General features: G+C 66.6%; 2 protein-coding genes across 16 annotated transcripts in view; one reads left to right on the top strand and one right to left on the bottom strand.

Moving 5' to 3' along the window:
- B3GNTL1 (UDP-GlcNAc:betaGal beta-1,3-N-acetylglucosaminyltransferase like 1) overlaps positions 1–3,537 on the top strand; it is a 49,704-nt gene extending 46,167 nt beyond the window's left edge. For all 11 annotated transcript variants that reach the window (XM_072745300.1, XM_072745301.1, XM_072745305.1 and 8 more), the window contains 2 exons: positions 1,617–1,720; positions 1,922–3,537. In XM_072745300.1, the coding sequence (XP_072601401.1) occupies positions 1,617–1,697 (81 nt within the window). In that variant the 3' untranslated portion in view covers positions 1,698–1,720; positions 1,922–3,537. The remainder of the gene's footprint in view (positions 1–1,616; positions 1,721–1,921) is intronic.
- The window catches only part of TBCD (tubulin folding cofactor D), a 139,438-nt gene continuing 122,478 nt past the window's right edge, over positions 2,338–19,297 (bottom strand). For 3 of the 5 annotated variants that reach the window (XM_072745293.1, XM_072745296.1, XM_072745297.1), the window contains 14 exons: positions 17,752–17,833; positions 16,410–16,528; positions 15,868–15,959; positions 15,152–15,292; positions 13,623–13,706; positions 12,759–13,382; positions 12,310–12,448; positions 10,533–10,654; positions 8,648–8,725; positions 4,923–5,012; positions 4,710–4,797; positions 4,210–4,319; positions 3,136–3,220; positions 2,338–2,523 (listed from right to left, as the gene is read on the bottom strand). In XM_072745293.1, the coding sequence (XP_072601394.1) occupies positions 2,509–2,523; positions 3,136–3,220; positions 4,210–4,319; positions 4,710–4,797; positions 4,923–5,012; positions 8,648–8,725; positions 10,533–10,654; positions 12,310–12,448; positions 12,759–13,382; positions 13,623–13,706; positions 15,152–15,292; positions 15,868–15,959; positions 16,410–16,528; positions 17,752–17,833 (1,869 nt within the window). In that variant the 3' untranslated portion in view covers positions 2,338–2,508. The remainder of the gene's footprint in view (positions 2,524–3,135; positions 3,221–4,209; positions 4,320–4,709; positions 4,798–4,922; positions 5,013–8,647; positions 8,726–10,532; positions 10,655–12,309; positions 12,449–12,758; positions 13,383–13,622; positions 13,707–15,151; positions 15,293–15,867; positions 15,960–16,409; positions 16,529–17,751; positions 17,834–19,297) is intronic. The other 2 variants (XM_072745294.1, XM_072745295.1) reach the window with 1 other exon arrangement.

A 19,297-nucleotide genomic window follows, 5' to 3' on the forward strand; every position in this document is an offset into this window, starting at 1 on the left:
CACGTGTCCACCCGCGGCTTCCCTCCTCTGCGCTTGGACGCACACAAGGGCCACGATCACCCGTGCGCCCGGCTCAGCTGGGTTCTGGTGCCGCCGCTGGGCCCCGAGGGTGGGGGGAGGAGGCTGACCCCCGCCCCAACTCGCCCTGAGGTCTGGTTCTGCGGGGGCTGACCCCGTGTCAGCGCAGCCCCGTGATACGCGCCGCACACCCCCACGCACGACACGGTTCTTTTAGACTTTTAAATCTACTTGGAGGGAAATGCTGGGCGGGGGGGGGCCGTCTCCGCAAGACCCCCCCCCCCCCCAAGCAGGGAGCCCAACTCCCCGACCCCGGGTCACCACCGCCTGAGCCACCACGTGCCCTCAGTGTCTGGCTCGGGCGCTGCCCAGAGGCCGCGCTGCGGGAACGAGGGCCCCATGCCCTGCGGGTCGCTGCCGGCCGCATGTCCCCACACGTGCAGGGTCTGCCGGCGAGACACGGGCCTCTGTGACATCGTGTGGCCGGTCCCGCCGGCTCCCCCCCCCCCCCCTCGGCCCCCCCGCCCCCCGCGTGCGCCTGCAGCCTCCGGGGTTTCTGGAAGGAGCGGCCTGAAGCCGCGGTGAGCAGGGCTCGGCCCAGGACGGCGCCGCCGCTCTAGGAGGAGCCTCACCCCTGCACCAGCAACCCGCAGCGGTTGGGGCGACGGCTCTGCCCGGGGAGCCCCTCCCCCAGGCCCCCACGGAGCACAGGCCTGCGTCCCCGCCCGTGTCCCCGCAGAGGCGCCCCGCACCTGTTTCTGGCATATTCTGCTGCAGCGAACCCAGGCGTGCGCGGGTTTGGGGCCAACGGTGACCCCGTGTCCCGCGGCTTTTACACACGTTCACAGCGTATTCCACACGCCTGGGCCACGGGACCCTGCCGTCGCCTTTTAATTGAGCAAGAAGCCGAGCAGCAGCGTGCCCCCGGCCTGTGTCCCCCTATGTCCTGTGTCCCCGTGCGGCCACCCTGGGTCCATGTCCCCATCCCCGTATCCCATCCCCATGTGGTGTCCCCACCTGTGTTCGTGTTCCCATCTCCATGCCCCATGTCCCTCTCATCTGTCCTCATCTGTCCCCGGGTCATTTCCATGACGTGTCCCCTTCCCCGTGTGGCATGTCCCCATTTGTCTCCATGCTCCATGTCCACGTGTCCCCATCTCCATTTGTGCTCCTGTGTCCTTGTCCCCCTCATCTGTCGCCGTTCCCACGCGGCATGTTCTCATCCCTATGTCTGTGTCCCCATGTGGTGTGTCCCCATCCCCGTGCAGCATGTCCCGGAGCACAGATGGGCCAAGGAAGAGGAGGGCGGGGTCCGTGGACATCCCTGAGTCGGGGTCAGGCCCCTGCAGAGGGGACGGGGTGTCACGGGGGCCCTAGGATGAGGCACAGGCAGGAGGCCGGTGTGCCCTGGACAAAGGGGTGACGCAGAGCCGCCAGTGGGGACGCTTCCTCCCCTTAGCTCCTGAGGGAGGGGAGTGTCTGCCTGAGAGGCCCCCCTCACCGTGGACGGCCTCTGGCCGCGTCCCCTGCCCATCCCAGCCCCTCCCCTCAGCAGGGAGGTCCTGCTGCACCCAGCGGACGTGCTGTTCCTCCCACAGGACCTCACCGGGGGCGAGTTCGAGGCCAACCTGCGGTCACTAAACCTGCAGGAGGGCCGGGACTTCCTTCACTTCAGCTGAAGGCTGCGGGCAGCAGCTCCCAGGTGCGTGGGTCGCCCGGGTAGGGGGGTGGGGGGCTCCCAGGTACACCGGGGGGGGGGTGTCCTGTGGCCTGAGGGCACGTGCAGCCCCACCTCCTAGTGGGGCCGGCCCTTCCCCGGGGGGCAGGTCCATGTCTCACCGGGACATGGTCCCCGTGCGCCAGTGTGACTGCACAGTGGTGACCACCCCGGCGTCCCCAGCAGGTCGTGCCTGTCACACCAGGAGCCGTCCACCTGCGCTGCTGAGGGACACCTGTGCCGTGAGTCTGCGACCCCCCTGGGGGCGTTGGACCCTGTGGGTCTCGGCTGCCCGCGGTTCCCGGGTGCGCTCGCTGCATGAGCGCTTGGTTTCCTGCAGCCGAGGCCCAGGTGCTGCCCCGCGGGCACCGTCTCCCCACTCTCCCGCCCGCCGTCCGTGGGACCCCGCCACCCGAGGCTCTCCGGCTGGCCTCCATCTAAAACGAGAGCTCCCTACTCCTTTTGGGGGGGAAGCACGTTTGAATGCTTGAACGGATTCAAGCAAATCCGTTCGTTAATCCACGGCGCCCTTGGTCCGAGGAGCCGGGCAGCAGGCGACCCCGCGGTCGCACACACCAGCGTCAGACACGGAGACACAGAACTGCTCAGGACGTGGTTTTATGGACGGGGTTCCCACGGGTGTGAAGACAAAGCACCAACACCCCAGACACGTGAGGAAGAGCTGCTGCTCAGGTGGGGCCACCTCCGGCCTGGGGCCGCCTCCAGGTGTGCTGACCAGCGTCGGTCTCCTCCGCCCCCTGGGCAGCAGGGGCTCAGCCGGTGCCAGGCTGTGGGGGACACAGCACAGGGTCAGGCCACGGGTGCCCAGGACCCCGTGGCTGCCACAGTCCCCCGTCCTCCGCTCCCCACCTTCATCCCCCCGTGCGGGACTGACGACAGGTTAGCAGCACGCTCACCTGGAGCCATCGCTGCCCTTGGCCCGCCAACCCCCGTGTCACCCGCGGGCCCGAGAGAAGGGTGGACGTGGCCACCACCCCGGAGCAGAGGCAGGGAAACCACCGTGGCCTCAGCTCCAGTTGCACCACACGCAGCAACGCCATGGAAGGGTGACCTCACCAGGCACCTGGGACCCTGGGGCGACTGTCCAGGGAGACGGTGACAGTGAAAACCAGGTCAGGGGGGAGGAGCGAGCTCAGCCACCACCAGCTCCACTGAGGGCCGACAGCGCGGGACGGCCACCCCCCAGGCAGAGAGCCTGTCCTGGCTGTCGTGCCCATGGGACACCGGGTGCTGCCTCCTGCACGAGGGACGCGGGAGCCCAAGCAGCCTGCGAGGGGCCGCGAGGACCACAGCGCCCCAGACGCCAGCTCAGGATGAGCGCCCGGGGGAGCTGCGCAAGGGGGGCCCGGGGTCCTAGCGTGGCCGAGGCCTGCGGTTACCTTAGGGACCAGCTGCGGTCGGGGCACGCCGAGGAGGTCACACAGGCGGTTCCGCTGGGCTCTCACGACTGGGAGCTCCGCGTCCCTGGGTGGGGGGGAGGAGCAGCTTCAGCCATGGGGCCCTCGGCGTGTGCGTCCAGCCTCCCGCAAGCTCCGTGCTCAGGCTGCCGGGGTGCAGACCCCAGGAGCCCGGCTTAGGAGTCCAGGGGGAGAGCACGGGGCGAGCCCCCGCGGTGGGTGCTGCAGGCCCTGCTCCTCCTCGGGAAACTGGAGGCGGCGACCCAGGGAGGTGGGCGGGCGGGTTTTAAAGTTCTACTGTACTTGGAAAGCTGTTTATCATTTTCACTAAAAATAAAGATTAAATTTCATTTCAGAATAAAAAAAAATACCAGCATCTTAAAATCACTTGGAACTTTTTCCAACAGAAGAACGAGGTGGGAGGAGCAGCGCTGGGTGCCCGTGTGTCTGTGACACTGAGCTCGGGCCACGCTGTCCTGGCCCTGGGGCCGTCCCGGCCTTGAGGGACCCCCAAGACGGGAAGGAGCCGGGTCTCCACCTCGGGGACCCCTCGTTCACTTTGATGTGTGGACGTGGCCACGCGGGCCTTTCCACCACGGCCGAACCGAGGTCCACGGGCCGCCTCCCAGAGCCTGGTGCCTGGCACCTGCGGGGGGTCCAGCGCTGCACGCCCTCTGCCCTTGGAGGCCTCGGCGCCAGGTGTGTCCCCACGGAGGCTCAACCACCTCCCAGGCCGCAACCCCACGACCCTGCAGCTCCCAGAGCCCCCGGCGCAGAGTCCACCGAAGTGAACTGGTAGTGGCCAGGACACCACCCCTGCATGTCTCCCCAGCCGGACGGGAGGCGCCCGCCCAGCCCTCGGGTACGAGCGGGCACCTGTGGGCACCTGTGGGTGGGCGCTGCAGGTCCTCGGGCGGGGGTGGGGACGGGGACGGGGGACAGGGGTGGGGGCTCGAGCGGGGGTAGGGCTGGGAGCTGGGGGCTGGGGTGGGGCTAGGGCGGGCAGGGGCGGGGTTCTGCAATCCCGGGGAAGGCGGGAAGGGCCCTCGCACTCACCAGGCCGTGGCGCCCAGCACAGCCATGACCTCCTCCAGGACGCCGTCAGGCAGCACGTCCCCGTAGGTGAGCAGCATCTCGTACACCTGGCTCGCCGTGCTCTTCCGGATCTGGGCAGGGCAGGGCGGGTCAGTGGCGGGGCCTGGCGGGGCGGGGCCAGGAGGGGCACCTGACACTGCTCACACCCGCTGCACAAGCTGCTCGGGGAGCGGGCCTGGGGTCCGACCCCACCTGGCCGGGTGCCCCATGGCCGCCTCACGGGGAGAAGCCAGGCCACCCCGCGCTGCCCGCAGAGCTGCCCGCCGAGCTCCAGGCCCCAGTGCAGGGTGCGGCCGGCAGGCAGGGCAGCCCGAGCCGGAGGACGCCCGCCCGGGTGAAGCTCGGCGGCAGGAGCCCGAGGATGCCCTCAGCCAGCAGAACCGGCCTCTGGTGGCTCAGGCACCCGCCCGGCCCAGTGTGACCCCCACCCCACCCCCCACCCGGGGCGGCCGCACACTCACCACGGGGAACGGGTGGCACAGCAGGAGGCACAACTGCAGGAGAACCTTCCTCCTCACGTCCCCCGGGAACTGCACCATCCCACAGAACCTGCGGGCGACAGGCGGGAGCGGCCGGCAGTCAGCACCCACCCCGGCTGCCCGACGCCGCGGCCCAGGTCCCCCCGACAGGCCCGGTGCCGACCGTAAGCCACGGTGTGTCCCGCCTGAACTTACACGGCGACGCCCGACCGCAGCTTCTGCACATCCTTGGACTTCCTGGTCTCCTCCTTACAGAGCGCCAGCAGCTTCACGCCGAAGGGGTGGCTGCAAGGGAAGCACACGGTGCCGGCGGCGGGCCTGCGGCGAGCTCGAGCGCCCACGGACCTGCACACCTTCCCCAGCCGGCGGGAGGGCCCTGAGGACCAGAGCCGGGCGCGCCCCGACCCCCGCCCGCGGCGGGCACAGCGAGGGCAGGCTCCACCCCGACCCAAGGAAGGACGACCGGCTCGGAATCAGGCGCGGCCCCTGGACACACGTGGACGCACGTCCCCCTCCATGCCGTTGCCGCCAGGGACAGCAGGGGGCCAACCAGCAAGGGTCCCCACGACACAGGCTCCTGCACGCCACTGTCGCCCCGGGGGCCCCGCCGCCCGTGACCTCTTCCTTGTCCTCAGGGAGAGCGGCTCCCCCACCCACCCCGTCCAGGTCCCTGTCGCCCACAAGGGTCCAGCCCCCTCCCCCCGCAGGCTTCTCCCCACAGCTCCCTGCCTGTTCGGGACCAAGTGACCTCCGTGTCCTCCACCCACATGACCCCGTGGCTCACACCACGCAGGCCCTGTGTCCCCTCTGCTCCCTGTCCTAACAGAGGGACACCCCACAGCCCCCCCAGGGGCCCCTTCTTGTCCACAGCCACTCCCGTGCTGGCCTCCAGGGCTCACACACCACCCTCTGGGGCTTCCCTGGGGTTCCAGGCTCTAGGTCCATCTCCTCTGGGATCTAATGAGCATCTCAGGCCAAGCGTTCATGCTCCAGGCTGAACCCCTGTGCCCCCCGCTCCACACAAAGCCCCCTGAATACCCCACGTGAAGGTATTACCAGGTGGGACCTCAGAAGCACGTAGGCCGTGAGACTGAGTCCCCACGATGCCCCGAGTGCCTTCAGGGCAACAGACATGAGGTGGCCGCCCTCTGCTGTGCGAAGAGTGGAAGGTCCCTCAGCAAACCAGGCCTGGGTCGCTGGCACCCTGACCTCCTGCCTCCAGACCTGCTGCGCAAGCCGCTCCCTGCCATTCCTCACGGAGCCTGAGCGGCCCACGTCTGCCCCTCCCTCCCGGCCGTCCTCCGGGCCTGGGGACAACCCCACCCTCCCGCTGCCGTCTGGGACACAGCGGCTGACGGCTACTTGCACTGGGAGCCACGCGCCCCATTTCTCCGCTGCCACCTCTCTGGCGGCGGCACCTCCCCACCTGGACCCCGAGGCCCTTCTGCATGCGGCAGGTGGGATGCCCACTGCCTCCACTCCCAGGGGGGAGTCCGGCACCGGGCGTGCACCGCCTCAGCACCCGGGCGGACCGACCGCCAGAGGACCTGAGCATGCCGTCCCCAGAATCCAGCCGCCACAAGACCCGAAGCTTGGTCCCGACGAGGGCTTGCGCCTGACAAGCCCGGAAGGCTCCCCCAGGTGGAGGGTGCACCTGCTGCGGGCAGGCCAGAGCCCCCGGGGCGGATGTGGGTCAGGGCGGCTCCGGATCGCTACCACCCGCCCGCAGAGCCCTGCAGCCAAGCTCATCTGCCGCCGCAGTCACTTGCACACGCAACGTCTCAAATGCAGCGTCCAGACAACGAATAAGCAAATGAGAAGGCCCACCCGCGGGCTTAGAAACCAGACACCCCACGAGGAGACCAGAAGTGTGCGGGAAGACCGCAGCACCGCACCCAGGAGGGCAAGGGGCTGGCAGCTGCACGACAGACCAAACAGAAAGCCGCATCTGAAAAAATACGAAAACCAAAAATAAGAACCCCAGCCGTGAATTTGGCAGAAACACGCTAGGAGGAAGCCGGCAAGTGGAGGACAAGTCAGAACCACTGAGGCACGGAGGAACGTGGGACGTGGCCGGCCTTCGGGGAGGGCGGCCAAGAATTTTTCAGAACAAATGAAAACAAAGCCACATCTTCAAGTTTAAGAAATTCCTGGTAGGACAGAGGAGTATGTGACCCACTGGACCCACTCGACGGGTAGAAATGTTGAGACTCCTCAGAGACGATCCTCAAAGGAGGCGGTGAAAACCCGACCGCCTCGGACTCCAGGTTCACAGGCCACGTCTCAACAGGAACACAAGTCGGAAGATGTTTAGGTCCCGAAGTAAAACGTCTGCCTAGAACCCCATATCCTCGAAAGTAACTTGCAAATAAAACCAGAAAACGTTCACTGCCAGCGGCATCACGAGGAGCTGCAGACGGGGGTTCTTGAGGCAGAAACACAGGACGCAGGCTGGGGCGGGCCCAGCGAGGCGCGTAGGAGGCAGAGGCAGACGTGGACACGCTCAGCATCAAGTGCACACAACAGCAGGGAGTGAACGTGTGCGTGTAACACGACGCAGCGAGCCCACGTCACCCGAGGGAAGACAGGGAACACGTAAACATCCCTGGTTTTCCAGGAAGAGGAAAAGTGCAGGAAATTGGCCTCTGGGCGGCCAGTGAAAGAGAAGGAGAGTGGGACGTCCCGCTGGAATAACAGACGTCCCTGAATTCATCAGAGAGAACAGGACGGAGGGGACACGGCAGCCGGACCGACGGACAGAGAGACGCAGGCGGGAGGCTGAGCGGGTTGCTTGCAAAGGAGATGAGCGAGCCCGTGAGCGGTCGGAGGCCGTCGGGGGCCGCAGCCCCGAGAGCGACACACCAGGCCGGCAGCACGCACGGCCCCGGGGCAGAGTCCGGGTCACACGAAGGGGCTGCAGCCTGACCCACAGGGAGCAAACGGTAATAAAGCGCGTCGTGCAGTAGACTCTGCCCCGAACGTGCATGCGCCAAAGCAGAAGACCTCACGGTTCGTCAACAGAAACTGGCAAAATTAAAGAAAAATAAAAAGAGCCGTTTACAGCAGGACACTCTGTCCCACTGTTTTATTTTGAGATTTTCAAAGGGGGAAAATACGTTTAGGCCTCCAAACAGCAGGTCGGCGAGCCGGGTGACACAATCTGCGTAAGGACACCACCCCCAGCGGGTGGCCGCGCCCGGGAGTGCGGACGGCGCCCTGACGCCGGAGGGTCAGCGACGCAGCAGAGGCGGGGAACAGGCCCTGGACTCCCCTGCACCCCACACTCGACACCAAACAAAACCCACAGGACAGGAGGCCACGGAGGGGACTCGGGTGGGCGGGGGTGAGAGCCCCCAGAAATGGCAGAAAGGCCCCCGCCCACAAAGAGGACTCCAGGTGCGAGCACACACCTCTGGGGGCCCACCTGGCGCAGCTCCTTCCCAGGCCCTGAGACGTGCCCACGCGCGGGACACAAGGCACCAGAGGCAGAGCCCTCGAGCCTGGGACGCGGGGAAGGTCGTGAGGCTCCTAACAAGGCAGGCCGGAGCTCAGTGCGGGAGCTGCCCCCGCTCTCGGGTGGTGGGGCCCATGCCCAGCCCCGCATGCAAGCACCAGCCCCGCCCCCGTGACAGTCAAGACGCTCCACGCTGCCCATGACCGCCCTGACTGCCAGGCCCCGGCCCAGGTGGGGTCGGGGGCTGGGGGGCGGGGGGGCACCTCAGCTGCTTGGGCCTTTTCCCACCTGGGCAGCAGGTGCCACAGGAGGAGCCTGGCCAGAGGCACAGCCCAGCCTCACTGGGGCAGCCGAGGCGTCCTGATGGCACGGGCCACCCTGAACGTGCCAGAAACCGCCTCCTGGAGTCGCGGCTCGGCCTCCCCTGGCTCGGTCGGCACGAGGGGGTGGCAAGCGGGGCACTTACTCCTGCTCCGCGGTGAAGAGGTCGAAGCACCCATTGGCCAGCATCTGGTCCAGCATCTTCAGCAGCGGCACAGACACCCTGAGGGGAGAGGGCGAGTGCTGAGGCCCCGGGAGCCCACCCCGGACCTGCTAACATGGGGCGCTCCCCGGGGCCGCACCGTCCCAATCCGGATCCGGGCAACACCTTCTGCAGAAAACGACAATCTTACTGTAAAACTCACATGGAAACCTTAGGATCAAGAAAAGCCCTAACGACCAGGGGAGCGCGGCCAGAGGGCCGGCAGCACCCGTCTCGGCTGCGAAGCTCGAGGGAGACGACAGCACAGACTGAGGAGAGGAAAGTCCAGAAATGGGCTTCGGTGTCCACGACGGATACAGCGGACAAGCAGCCCCGTGGAAGGGTCAGTCCCTCAACCCCTGGCCACACGCACGCAGGAGCACAGTCTGCCACCCGCGTCACACACAGGCCGTAACCCAGAACAGACCCTGGGTCTCCACATAAAACCCAAAGCCACACATCTGCTAGGAAACGTTAAGAGAAAACCGTCGTGACCTCGAGTCAGGCCAAGAACGCACACGCCCGTAAGAACCAAGGGTGCAGCCGAGCGTGCGGGGCGGCGGCACCTGCTCAGGGTCCCGGGCTGTGAAGGCCACGGGCCGCCTGGACGGGGGTGCCCGCGGGCCGCTGTGTGACCAGGGCTTGCGCAGCTCACCGCACCCCCGAAGCTCAGCAGGAGGGGAGGCAACCACAACCACCAAGTGAGACGCAGGCAGGAGGCCGGACACCCCTCACCGGGGGGACCACAGGGCAGGACCGGCGCTCGGACGGAGACGCCCCACGGGGTGTAACACGGTGCGCCGCTTTGGAAAACGTGGCAGTGTTTTAAAAGTTGAGCATCCACCTGCCCCGTGACCCGGCCTGCTCTCAGCACGGACCCAGGGGCGAGGTGGGCAGCGGTCCACACAGACGTGGGCAAACGTTCCCGCCGCCTGAACTCCAGCCGCAAGCAACCCTGGCGACCGTCAACAGGAACCGAACGCGGTGTGACCGCACAATGGAAGCCGGACACGCCGCAGATTGCGGGGAAATACTCGTAGGAAACGCCACCGGAGCCTCCATGACAGACCAGCGGTTGCCTCCGGCTGGGGGCGGGGGGGGGGGTGGGGGCGCAGGAAGATTCCGGGCTGACAGGTGTGGCCTGTGTCCTGACCGCGGGGACGGTGTCGGTGATGCCACAGAGTCAACATCTCCCGGACGGCAGCCGTCGTGCTCATGTCCGGAGACCTCAGTCACGCTCGGTGCTATTCAGGCGGAGCAGAGCACAGGCTGAGCTCCGCTGCCTCCCACGGACACGGTGCGCCCACGGGGCCCGCATCTGTGCTGCGTGACCAGGGCCCGCCTGCCCAGGACAGCGGACAGCGGAGTCCAGGATCAACTCTTGGAGGACTTTGGGGAACACCCCGAATCCCGAGGTCAAGACCCACGGGATCCACATGCCGCCTTCGTGGAAACGCAGTTGGGCAAAGACGATGCAGCCAAGATGCCTCAGAGAACAAGTGAGGCTCCTCACCGCGACGTTCCGGTCCTGCCTGCAGAGACCGTGACCACACCGTCGGTGTGTCCGGGCGCAGACTGGGGACACGCTGCCTCGGAGAAGAGCCACACGGACCCTCCAGGGCTCACAGCCTCGGCCCCCTGGACGCCCGACGGGTACCAGAGTCGTGTCCTGGCTGGCCCACACCGCAGGCTGCAGGGCCCCGCAGCGGCACCCCCTGCAGCCACGTCCCCTCCGGGCCCTCCTCACTGCCCCCTTGAGACCAAATCCTGGTGAGAATACGGGAGACCCCAGAGGTCTGAGAACCGTGACAAAAGCGCCACCTCTTACCTGTCGTTCAGAAGGTTGTCCTCAAAGAGCTGCAGAAGGGTCCCCCCAAAGCCCTCTAGGGCCTGCGGGTCGTTCTGAATCCCCTTCATGTACTCGAAGAGGCTCTGCGTCGAGTACCTGACCTGCAACACAGAGATGCGGTCTAACAGGGACGGCCCCCGCCGGGGCCACCCGGGTGGTCACACGTGCCCGATGGAGCAGAGACGGCAACACAGTCCCACCAGATGGGGCACAAGCAGGGACGAGGAAGGAGGAAGGAGCCGGGACAAGCAAACACTTCTCTGGGCAGCAGCACAGACCGAGCGCCGGATCCACCGCAATGACCCTTGAGGGACCTCAGCAGAGGCTGCGGCGTCTCCGGGGAAGCAGGCTCCGTTCCAAGCTCAGCCAAAGCCCCCGAGGCGCTGGCGGCTCAGAGACCCCCCCTCCACGGACCCCAGCGGAGGAGCGCAAGGAAAGGCCGTGGGGCCGCCCTGCGCGGTGACCCCAAGGACGTGGGCACAGCTGGGACCCGGGGGCCCTGGAGCTGGCGCCAAAGAAGCCCTGCAGTCACCGGCCCCTGCGCCACAGTCCACGCGAGGAAGTGGGGGGACGTAGATCCCGGGGGCACAGGAGAGCCGCAGGTTAATCCTCAGGGAAAATGTGCAATTACAAAACGAGCCTGCGGGGCGCGGGGTGGCTGGGGGGTAGAGCATCCGACCCCTGGATTCCGCTGGGGTCGCGATCTCAGGGCCGCGCTCTGCCCTCGGGGGGAGTCTGCCTGGGATCCCCCTCCCCCCACACACACTCTTTAAAAAACAGCAAGAACAAAATAAAACAAGAAAACTACCAAAATGAGCCTGCAATGAAAAAGTTAAAGAAAGATTTCAAAACAAAGCGAGTGTTTGGTAATAAACAGAATCACAGAAACCAGAAATCCGGGAGGGGGAGGGATAAACAGCAGATTGTACGAAAGCACAAACGCAAACAGTATCTGGGAAAGGGAGTCTGAAAACCGGGAGGACGGAGCACGGGGGGGCCCGTGGGGAGCATACGGGGCGTTCGGGAGGAGGAGATGCCCAACGACAATGAGGAGGGCACAGAAGCTTCCAGGGACACGGACCACGGACGCACGGAGGATCACAGGCTGCAGCGTCACGGGGAAGCTGCAGAGGCCAAGCTGGGGACCAGGGGCCTCCCCGCGGCCGAAGCAGGAGCGCGGCACCACCAGACGGGTTCCTGGCGCCCAGAGCACGGGCAGGGGAGGGAAACGCAGGCGCCGTCCCCAGGAGCACCCACAGGCGCCCGCGTGGGCAGCAGGACCTGCAGCTTCGGGGCCCAGGGAAGAGCACGTGGGAGGAACGCGTGCCCGCCGCCCGCAGGAAGGACACGAGAGAACAGAACACGCACAACAAACTAATCCAGAAACACAACACAGGGGACGCGAGTCCAGAATGCGGGTCAAGCAGCAGCTAGCGGTGACGCCCAGAGGCCGCTGCGCCCCATGAACACGCGTGCCGGGCTGCTCCATGCCGCGTGCGATGGACACCACGCTCACAGCCCACCGTGACCAGGACTTCCCTACAGAGTCCCACCACCGGGCTGCGCACCGGGAGCGCCACCCCGACTCATGAGAAGTACCGCTGCCCGTAGGGATCCTGCCCCGGGACCCAGGCCAGGGTGGGGGCCAGACCCTGACCCCACTTTGACACCCCAGAGCACAGCAGGGAGACGGCTGCCCTCGGGCATGTGCCCATGCCAACCTCCCACGACCATGGCCCGGGAGGGGCCTCCTCACCGTGGACTCCGTCAAGCCACCCACGGACACAGCCAGGCCCAGCAGGACGTGGTAGCGGTAGGCGGGCAGCCCCAGAAGCCGGGTGATACGAGGGAAGGCCTGGGACGGCGCATTCCAGTTCACAGAGGCCACGTCAGACCTGCGGAGAGGAAGCCAGCAAGCTGGGGGGGCCCGCGCCCACGGCAGCTGCGGTGAGGACCCCGGGCTCTGTCCCTGGGGAGCAGCTCCTCCAGCCGGAGGACCTGGGAGCACCTGGGAGGAGCTCCTCCAGCTGGGGGACCGACCCGGGGAGCACCTGTGAGGAGCTCCTCCAGCTGGGGGACCCGGGAGCACCTGGGAGCAGCTCCTCCAGCTGGGGGACCCGGGAGCACCTGGGAGCAGCTCCTCCAGCTGGGGGGACCCGGGGAGCACCTAGGAGGAGTTCCTCCAGCCGGGGGACCTGGGAGTACCTGGGGAAGAGCTCCTCCAGCCGGGGGACCCGGGAGCACCTGTGAGGAGCTCCACCAGCTGGGGACCGACCCGGGGAGCACCTGTGAGGAGCTCCTCCAGCTGGGGACCGACCCCGGGAGCACCTGGGAGCAGCTCCTCCAGCTGGGGGACCCAGGAGCACCTGGGAGCAGCTCCTCCAGCTGGGGGACCCGGGAGCACCTGGGAGCAGCTCCTCCAGCTGGGGGACCCGGGAGCACCTGGGAGCAGCTCCTCCAGCTGGGGGACCCGGGAGCACCTGTGAGGAGCTCCTCCAGCTGGGGGACCCGGGAGCACCTGGGAGCAGCTCCTCCAGCTGGGGGACCCGGGAGCACCTGGGAGCAGCTCCTCCAGCTGGGGGACCCGGGAGCACCTGGGAGCAGCTCCTCCAGCTGGGGGACCCGGGAGCACCTGGGAGCAGCTCCTCCAGCCGAGGGACCTGGGAGTACCTGGGGAAGAGCTCCTCCAGCTCTCCTCGGTGGGGCACGTGAGGGAGGGGGGCGCCGTCGCAGTGCAGCAGCGTCATGAACACCCGCGCAGCGTGGGCACGGACCCGGTCGATCTTCTCACTCGCCTGCTGGGCCACACAACACATGACCTGCTGACAGCTGGGAACCAAGAGCCAGGGTTAGGCTGGCGTACCCGGGGCCGTGGGCACAGGGCCCCCCAGGCACAGCAGCCCCCCAGCCCGGGGCCGGGACTCTGCCCAGGGCCTCCCACCGCAGCCTGAGCATGGGGTCCCGGGTGGCAGCGAGCGGATGAGCCGCAGGGGGAGGCCAAGTCACGAGGACGCAGGAAGGGGGCAGCAGCGACAGCAGCCTGTCACCGACACCCGCAGAGGCACTCACATGCTGGCCTCCAGCAGCTCAGGCTGCTCCCTCCCCAGCAGGAGCGTCAGGTCCCTCAGGCTGGTCATGGCGGCCTCGCGGACCCTGTGGGGACAAGGGGGTGCCGTGGGGCCCCGAGCCATGAGACCCGACAGCCACAGGGGGCTGAGATGCCCCCGAGCAGGGAATTCCAGAGAAGAGTGTCACTCCAGTAGGAAACGTTCAGCCAGCGCGGGACACGCGGCCGGCGAGGGGCCCTCTCCTGTGCCCGTCGGCAAGGACACACGCCCCATGGCAGGTGCAGGTCCCTGGCGCCCACCAGGACCAGAGATGTGCCCACAGGACCTTCAGACGCAGCGTGGCCCGGGCAGCTCATGCTCCCACTGCCACCACCCTCCAGAGCAGGACGCTGCTCCACGGTCGCCACCGTGGAGGCAACGAAGCTTCCTCAGCGTGAAAACCCGAGGCCGCCCCATTACTGGCCAACCTGGGGTGGGGGCAGCAGGGCCACAGACCCGCCCACCCCACCCAGGCCGGCAGGTCCCACGGGCCGGGCATCAGCCCTCCACCGGCAGACAGAGGGCAGCCCCAGCCCCGAAGGAGCCCGGTGGGCGGAGCACAGGTGTGGGCGAGCTCGACGCACGAGACCGACACGGCCGCGTTCAGGGGAGGACAGGCCGCCCCCGGGGCCCGACGCAGCTGCCTGCCCGTTCACAGGCACCAGGGTGGGGAGAGCACGGGAGACGGGAGGGGCCCCGGGAGTGCGGTCTCGGCACTCACAGAACCACCCCAGACGTGCACGTGCCCCCGAGGCCTCATCGGCTCTGGACGGGCAGGCGCAGGCCAGGGTCCCACACGCAGGCAGGGCTGCAGGGGTGCACGGCCCGACCCTGCACTGAAGGCAGCAGGCGGCCGCACCCACTGAAGCTTCATGCTCCCCGCAGGCACACGCACACCCGGAGCCTCGCAATCCTGAACGTAGCATCTCACTAGGACTGCGAGGAGCGGATACGCTGGGGGCGGGGGGCCCAGGGGCCTGGGATCGAGTCCTGGGGAAGCTTGCTTCTCCCTCCCCCCCGCCCGCCCACGCTCTCACTCACGTGCTCTCCCTCTCAAATAAGATCTCATAAAAAAATTTTAAAAAAGCAATATTAAGTACTGGGGTGGGGGGTCAGCAGCAGACACGGGGTGGCCACAGATCCCAGAATGAACAGGCCAAGTCTTTAAACAACCGTGAGAAACGTGCCGACAGAAAACAGGTAGAAAAAGAAATAACCGGGGACCCTGTGCAGCGTGAGAACCTCTGAGAAAGGACCGCACGTGGCTGGGCTCCACACCCGCAGCGGTGGGCCCTTGGGACGGACCCCGGCAGCGCCCCCACCCTCCTGGCCTCTTCCTCACGGGCCTCGGCGTCCACTGCCGAGGGGCCGCAGAAAACCCACAGGCCTTCTGGGCCCCGAGCCCCGCCGGCCACTGTGAGCCAGGCCTGCGGGTGCGCTGCTGCCCGAGGGCACGGAGACGAGGAGACGCGGAGACCGCTACCGCCTTACCAGGCACCCACGTCCCCTCGGCTGTCGGTGGTGTAGTCGCGCAGGCAGCCCAGCAGCGTGCGGTAAATCTGGGAGACGTTCTCTTCACACACGACCTCGTCTGGGGCCCCTCCTGCTCTCACGCCGACCGTCTGGCAAACCCTGAAATTATGAGAAGTGTGTGAACGGTGGCGAGTGCCCGTGGACCCCATCCACCCTGTCCTCCCAGCCTGACGGGATACACTCGCGATCCAGAATACGGAGCTCTTCCCCCAAATCACATCTCCTGGTGTCGGCGGCAGCAGAGGTGTCAAGGGGGCCACCTGTGCCAGCCCCTCCCGCCCTCGCCACACAGCAGAGGGGTGCAGGTGGGGGGACGGGACGGGAAAGCGAGTCCTGGCGTGGGGGCCGGGGGGGTGAGCACACACGCCGGCGGCCGCCCCCCACGGCACCTGCACACGAGCTGAGGCTCACGCCCCCGCGTCCCAGGTCAGCTGCTGTTCCTAAAGCAAGGAGACCTCATACCCGCTGCAGCGACCGTGACCAGAGTCAATGAGCCTCTGGGTGGGAAATACTCTGACGACCGCCCAAAAAAATAAATGAGAAATCAGGAAGTTACAGCATCGCTTCAGGGTAGAGCTGCTGCGTGGGGCTGGGCTCCGGCCACACGGCAGGGACCACCCTCTGCGTGCGGCCGCCCCGGGACAGCAAGGACGGGGAACGGCCCAGGGACCCACCTCGAGATCGCCTTCAAGGCGTCCCGCCTGGACTCGGCAAAGCTCACGTCCTTGGGACAGATGGCGGTCACGGCTCCCAGGCCAGCCAGCACCTGAAAGGCAGTAACGTGTGGTCCACAGGCCGAGCACCTGCCAGGCCACCTGCTGCGCCGGGAGGACAGGTGGCCGGGTCGCCCGCTGCCCCAGGTCATCTCCGCGAGGCACCCCAATGGCAGCTGCCCCCTTTCTGTCCTGCGGCCCAGAGCCGGAAACCATGACCAGTGACGGGCTGGCCCCCGACGGCGCAGCACTGTCCACGTGTTCCCGAGTAAGCCCGGGGCCCCGGAGTGGTCTTCAGCAGTCCGTCCAGTGCCTCTGACCCCAGCTGTCCAGGCAGGGGAAGGGGCCACAGCACGGCCACCCGACGGCACAGCCACGTCCCTCGGCCACACCTGGACGCAGCCCCTGCAAACCCTCCCGTCCCAAGAGCGTGCGCTGGGCGCCCCGGAGAGCACCCGGTTCCCCTCCCCGCGGCCACACGCCCAGCGGCCCGGGGCCCTCACCTGCTGCAGCCTGCCCTGGAGGAGGACGCGAGGCAGGGCGCCCAGGGCCAGCGAGAAGCCGCAGCGAGCCATCTCCTCGGGGCTCTGCAGGTCGGCCAGGTACTGCCGCAGCAGCTCCTCTGAAAGGAAGCGAAGAGGCCGCTGGCTTCCCCCCACACGGCACGCACCCGGACACCTCGGGCGCGCGAGCCAGCGGCGAGACGGAGGCCGCACGCCGCTCTGAGGCAGGCGTATCTCGGGAGCGGCTCAGCGCAACACAACGCAAGGGTTTCAATGGGGCCGTCCCGAGGTGGTCCCAGGCCATCTCGGCAGGATTTCACCCTCCAGGAGGGGCTGAGCACGCACGACGCGGCCCCTTCACCCCAATGCCGGCTCGTGGTGGCCGCAGTGCCCTCCCCAGGCCGAGAGCACACCGGCCGTCGTCAGGGATGGAAGGGCCCGGACAGCGGGCAGTCCCCAGGCAGCGCAGCTCGGGAGGGGCCAGGAGGTGACACACGGCAACCCGACTGCCGCGACCCTTCGTCTCTGCTTAGGTCTCAACAGAGCACGACCGTGGCGTCACACGCACGGAAACCTCAAGGGCAGCGAAGGGACACGGCAAGGCCTGTGCACCCTGGTGCGCCGCCTCCGCAGCACTGGCCGGGGTCTCTGCGCCCGATGGCCGTCACTGCAGAGCAGCGCCCAGTCTGCCCGTGACCACGGACGCCACGGTCTTCTCAAAGGGAAGGGTGACCGTGTCATCCCAAGGTCTAAGGACTGACCAAATACACAGTAACGTCACTACCTCCCTGGGTGACGCTGCCCGAGGTGGACGGAAACGTCATGACCTTGGAAAGTCCGTCAGAAGATGACGTTACAGAATATTTTCTTATTTTTGAAAAAAAAAAATCATAAAAAGTAGATTGAAGCCATTGCACGTGTGATTTTTTACATTTACAATAATTCAAGTCTGCGTCATACACGCCTGAAGGCGACGGGCACCTCAGGGCGCAACATGAAGCTTCTCCACACAGACCCATCCTGGGCCGACGCACCTCCCGAGCGGCTGCTGGAAAACCTAACTGGGGCAAGGCTGCGCAGGGGGAGGGCGTGGGCCTGCGTGGTGAGCACGACGCCTGCTCCCGCCGCCGGGACCCACGGTCCGCAGCCCGAGGGGGACCAACTGGCGGCGGCTGCGCACACCTGGGGGACCCAGAGCAGCAGGCCCCACGGCCCGGCCCGCACCCCCACCATCCCCCCCCGCCCCCATGCAAGCCCAGCTCCGCTCCCCCTCCCCCGCTCCTCCTCCCCCTGCCCCCTCCCCCCCAGGCCCGGCTCCCGGCCCTCCCCCGCACCCACTCACCCTGCCTGGCGGGATCGGCCTGCCCGCCGTCCAGGACGTAGTACTCGCGGCAGAGCGCAGCCAGGGCCGAGACCGCCGCCTCCTGAAACAGAGCGGCCGTGAGTGCGCAGCCGGGCTGGGCGCCCCACGCCGGGCGCTCCCACCGTCAGGTCAGGGTCCCACGGGCGACCAGCAGAACCCGAGTCGCACACTCCTTTCCAGCAGGTGCGCTGACCACCGACACAAGGTTATCACTTCGATATTCTCTGCAAATAATAACCTGAGTGGATAACGTGGTTCCTACCGTTCTGTGCAAACACCCTCTGATACGGTTAATAATAAAATGAGGCATTTTTTCTTTCCCAGCAGAATAAGCGAAGGACAAAGTGTGTGACACGGTGGCGTTCAGAGAGGGGCTGGGGCCCGGGTGCAGGGACGGCGGGCGGGAGCGCAGGGGGCAGCAGGACACCCCAGGCGTCGAGAGGAGGAGCCCGAGCTCCAGGGAAGCCCCTCGGGGTCAGACAGACGGCAGAGGGCAAACGCTGGGTTCCGACGTTCTTCCCACCACTTCCCCCAGGCACCCCACCGAGCAGCCCTGGAGAGGGGGGCCGCCCAGGGCCGCCTCGCACCCCGGACAGACCGCCACAGTCCCTGCTGAATCGACTACGGGAATGCTGCTCAAAGGACACCTTGAGGCCCTGACCATGAAACACGCAGGTTCAACTAGTAAAACTACATGGATGCAATAGAATGATAATGTGACTTTTTTAAAAAATATTTATTTATTTATTTATCATAGAGAAAGAGAGAGGCAGAGACACAGGAGGAGGGAGAAGCAGGCTCCACACCGGGAGCCTGACATGGGACTTGGTCCCGGGTCTCCAGGATCGTGTCCTGGGCCAAAGGCAGGCGCCAAACCGCTGAGTCTCCCAGGGATCCCCAATAACGTGACTTTTAAAAAGAAAAAAAAAAAAAAAAGCAGACACAGGAGGCTGGAGAATTAACATACGGGAAACCAACACGGACTTCATCTGTCCACTGTCGATACCAGCACCCGAGATCCGCAACAGGACCTCCGTCCCGGCTCCACGAGGCCCAAGGGCCCTCCCAGGACAAGTCAGCAGCACATGGGCCACCAGACTCGCACACTGTCCTCGCCCAACGCAGCCAGCCCGCAGGCAAGGACCCTGACCGTGGCTCCCGGCTGCACGGGAGCGCCGCAGCGGTCTCCAAGCCCACGTTCTGTGGCTCAGCACGGCCCAGGGCCCAACTGAATAATCACTGTGGACACACAGGAGAGGCGCCCACAGGCCGTGTCTAGTTACACCAGAAACTGTCAGAGAAACAGATACTCTGGTCGTCGTTGGCTGCTTTAGTTTTCCTGGTTACAAGTTACACAGAGAACATCAACTAGAATTCCAAATAGAATTATGGCATTTGGGGCTCCCGGGGGGCTCAGCGGTTTAGCATGTGCCTCCGGCCCAGGGCGCGACCCCCGGGGTCCCGGGATCGAGTCCCGCATCGGGCTCCCTGCGTGGAGCCTGCCTCTCCCTCTGCCTGGGTCTCT

The sequence above is a fragment of the Vulpes vulpes genome, chromosome 2 (assembly GCF_048418805.1).
Source record: "Vulpes vulpes isolate BD-2025 chromosome 2, VulVul3, whole genome shotgun sequence".
Taxonomy (NCBI): domain Eukaryota; kingdom Metazoa; phylum Chordata; class Mammalia; order Carnivora; family Canidae; genus Vulpes; species Vulpes vulpes.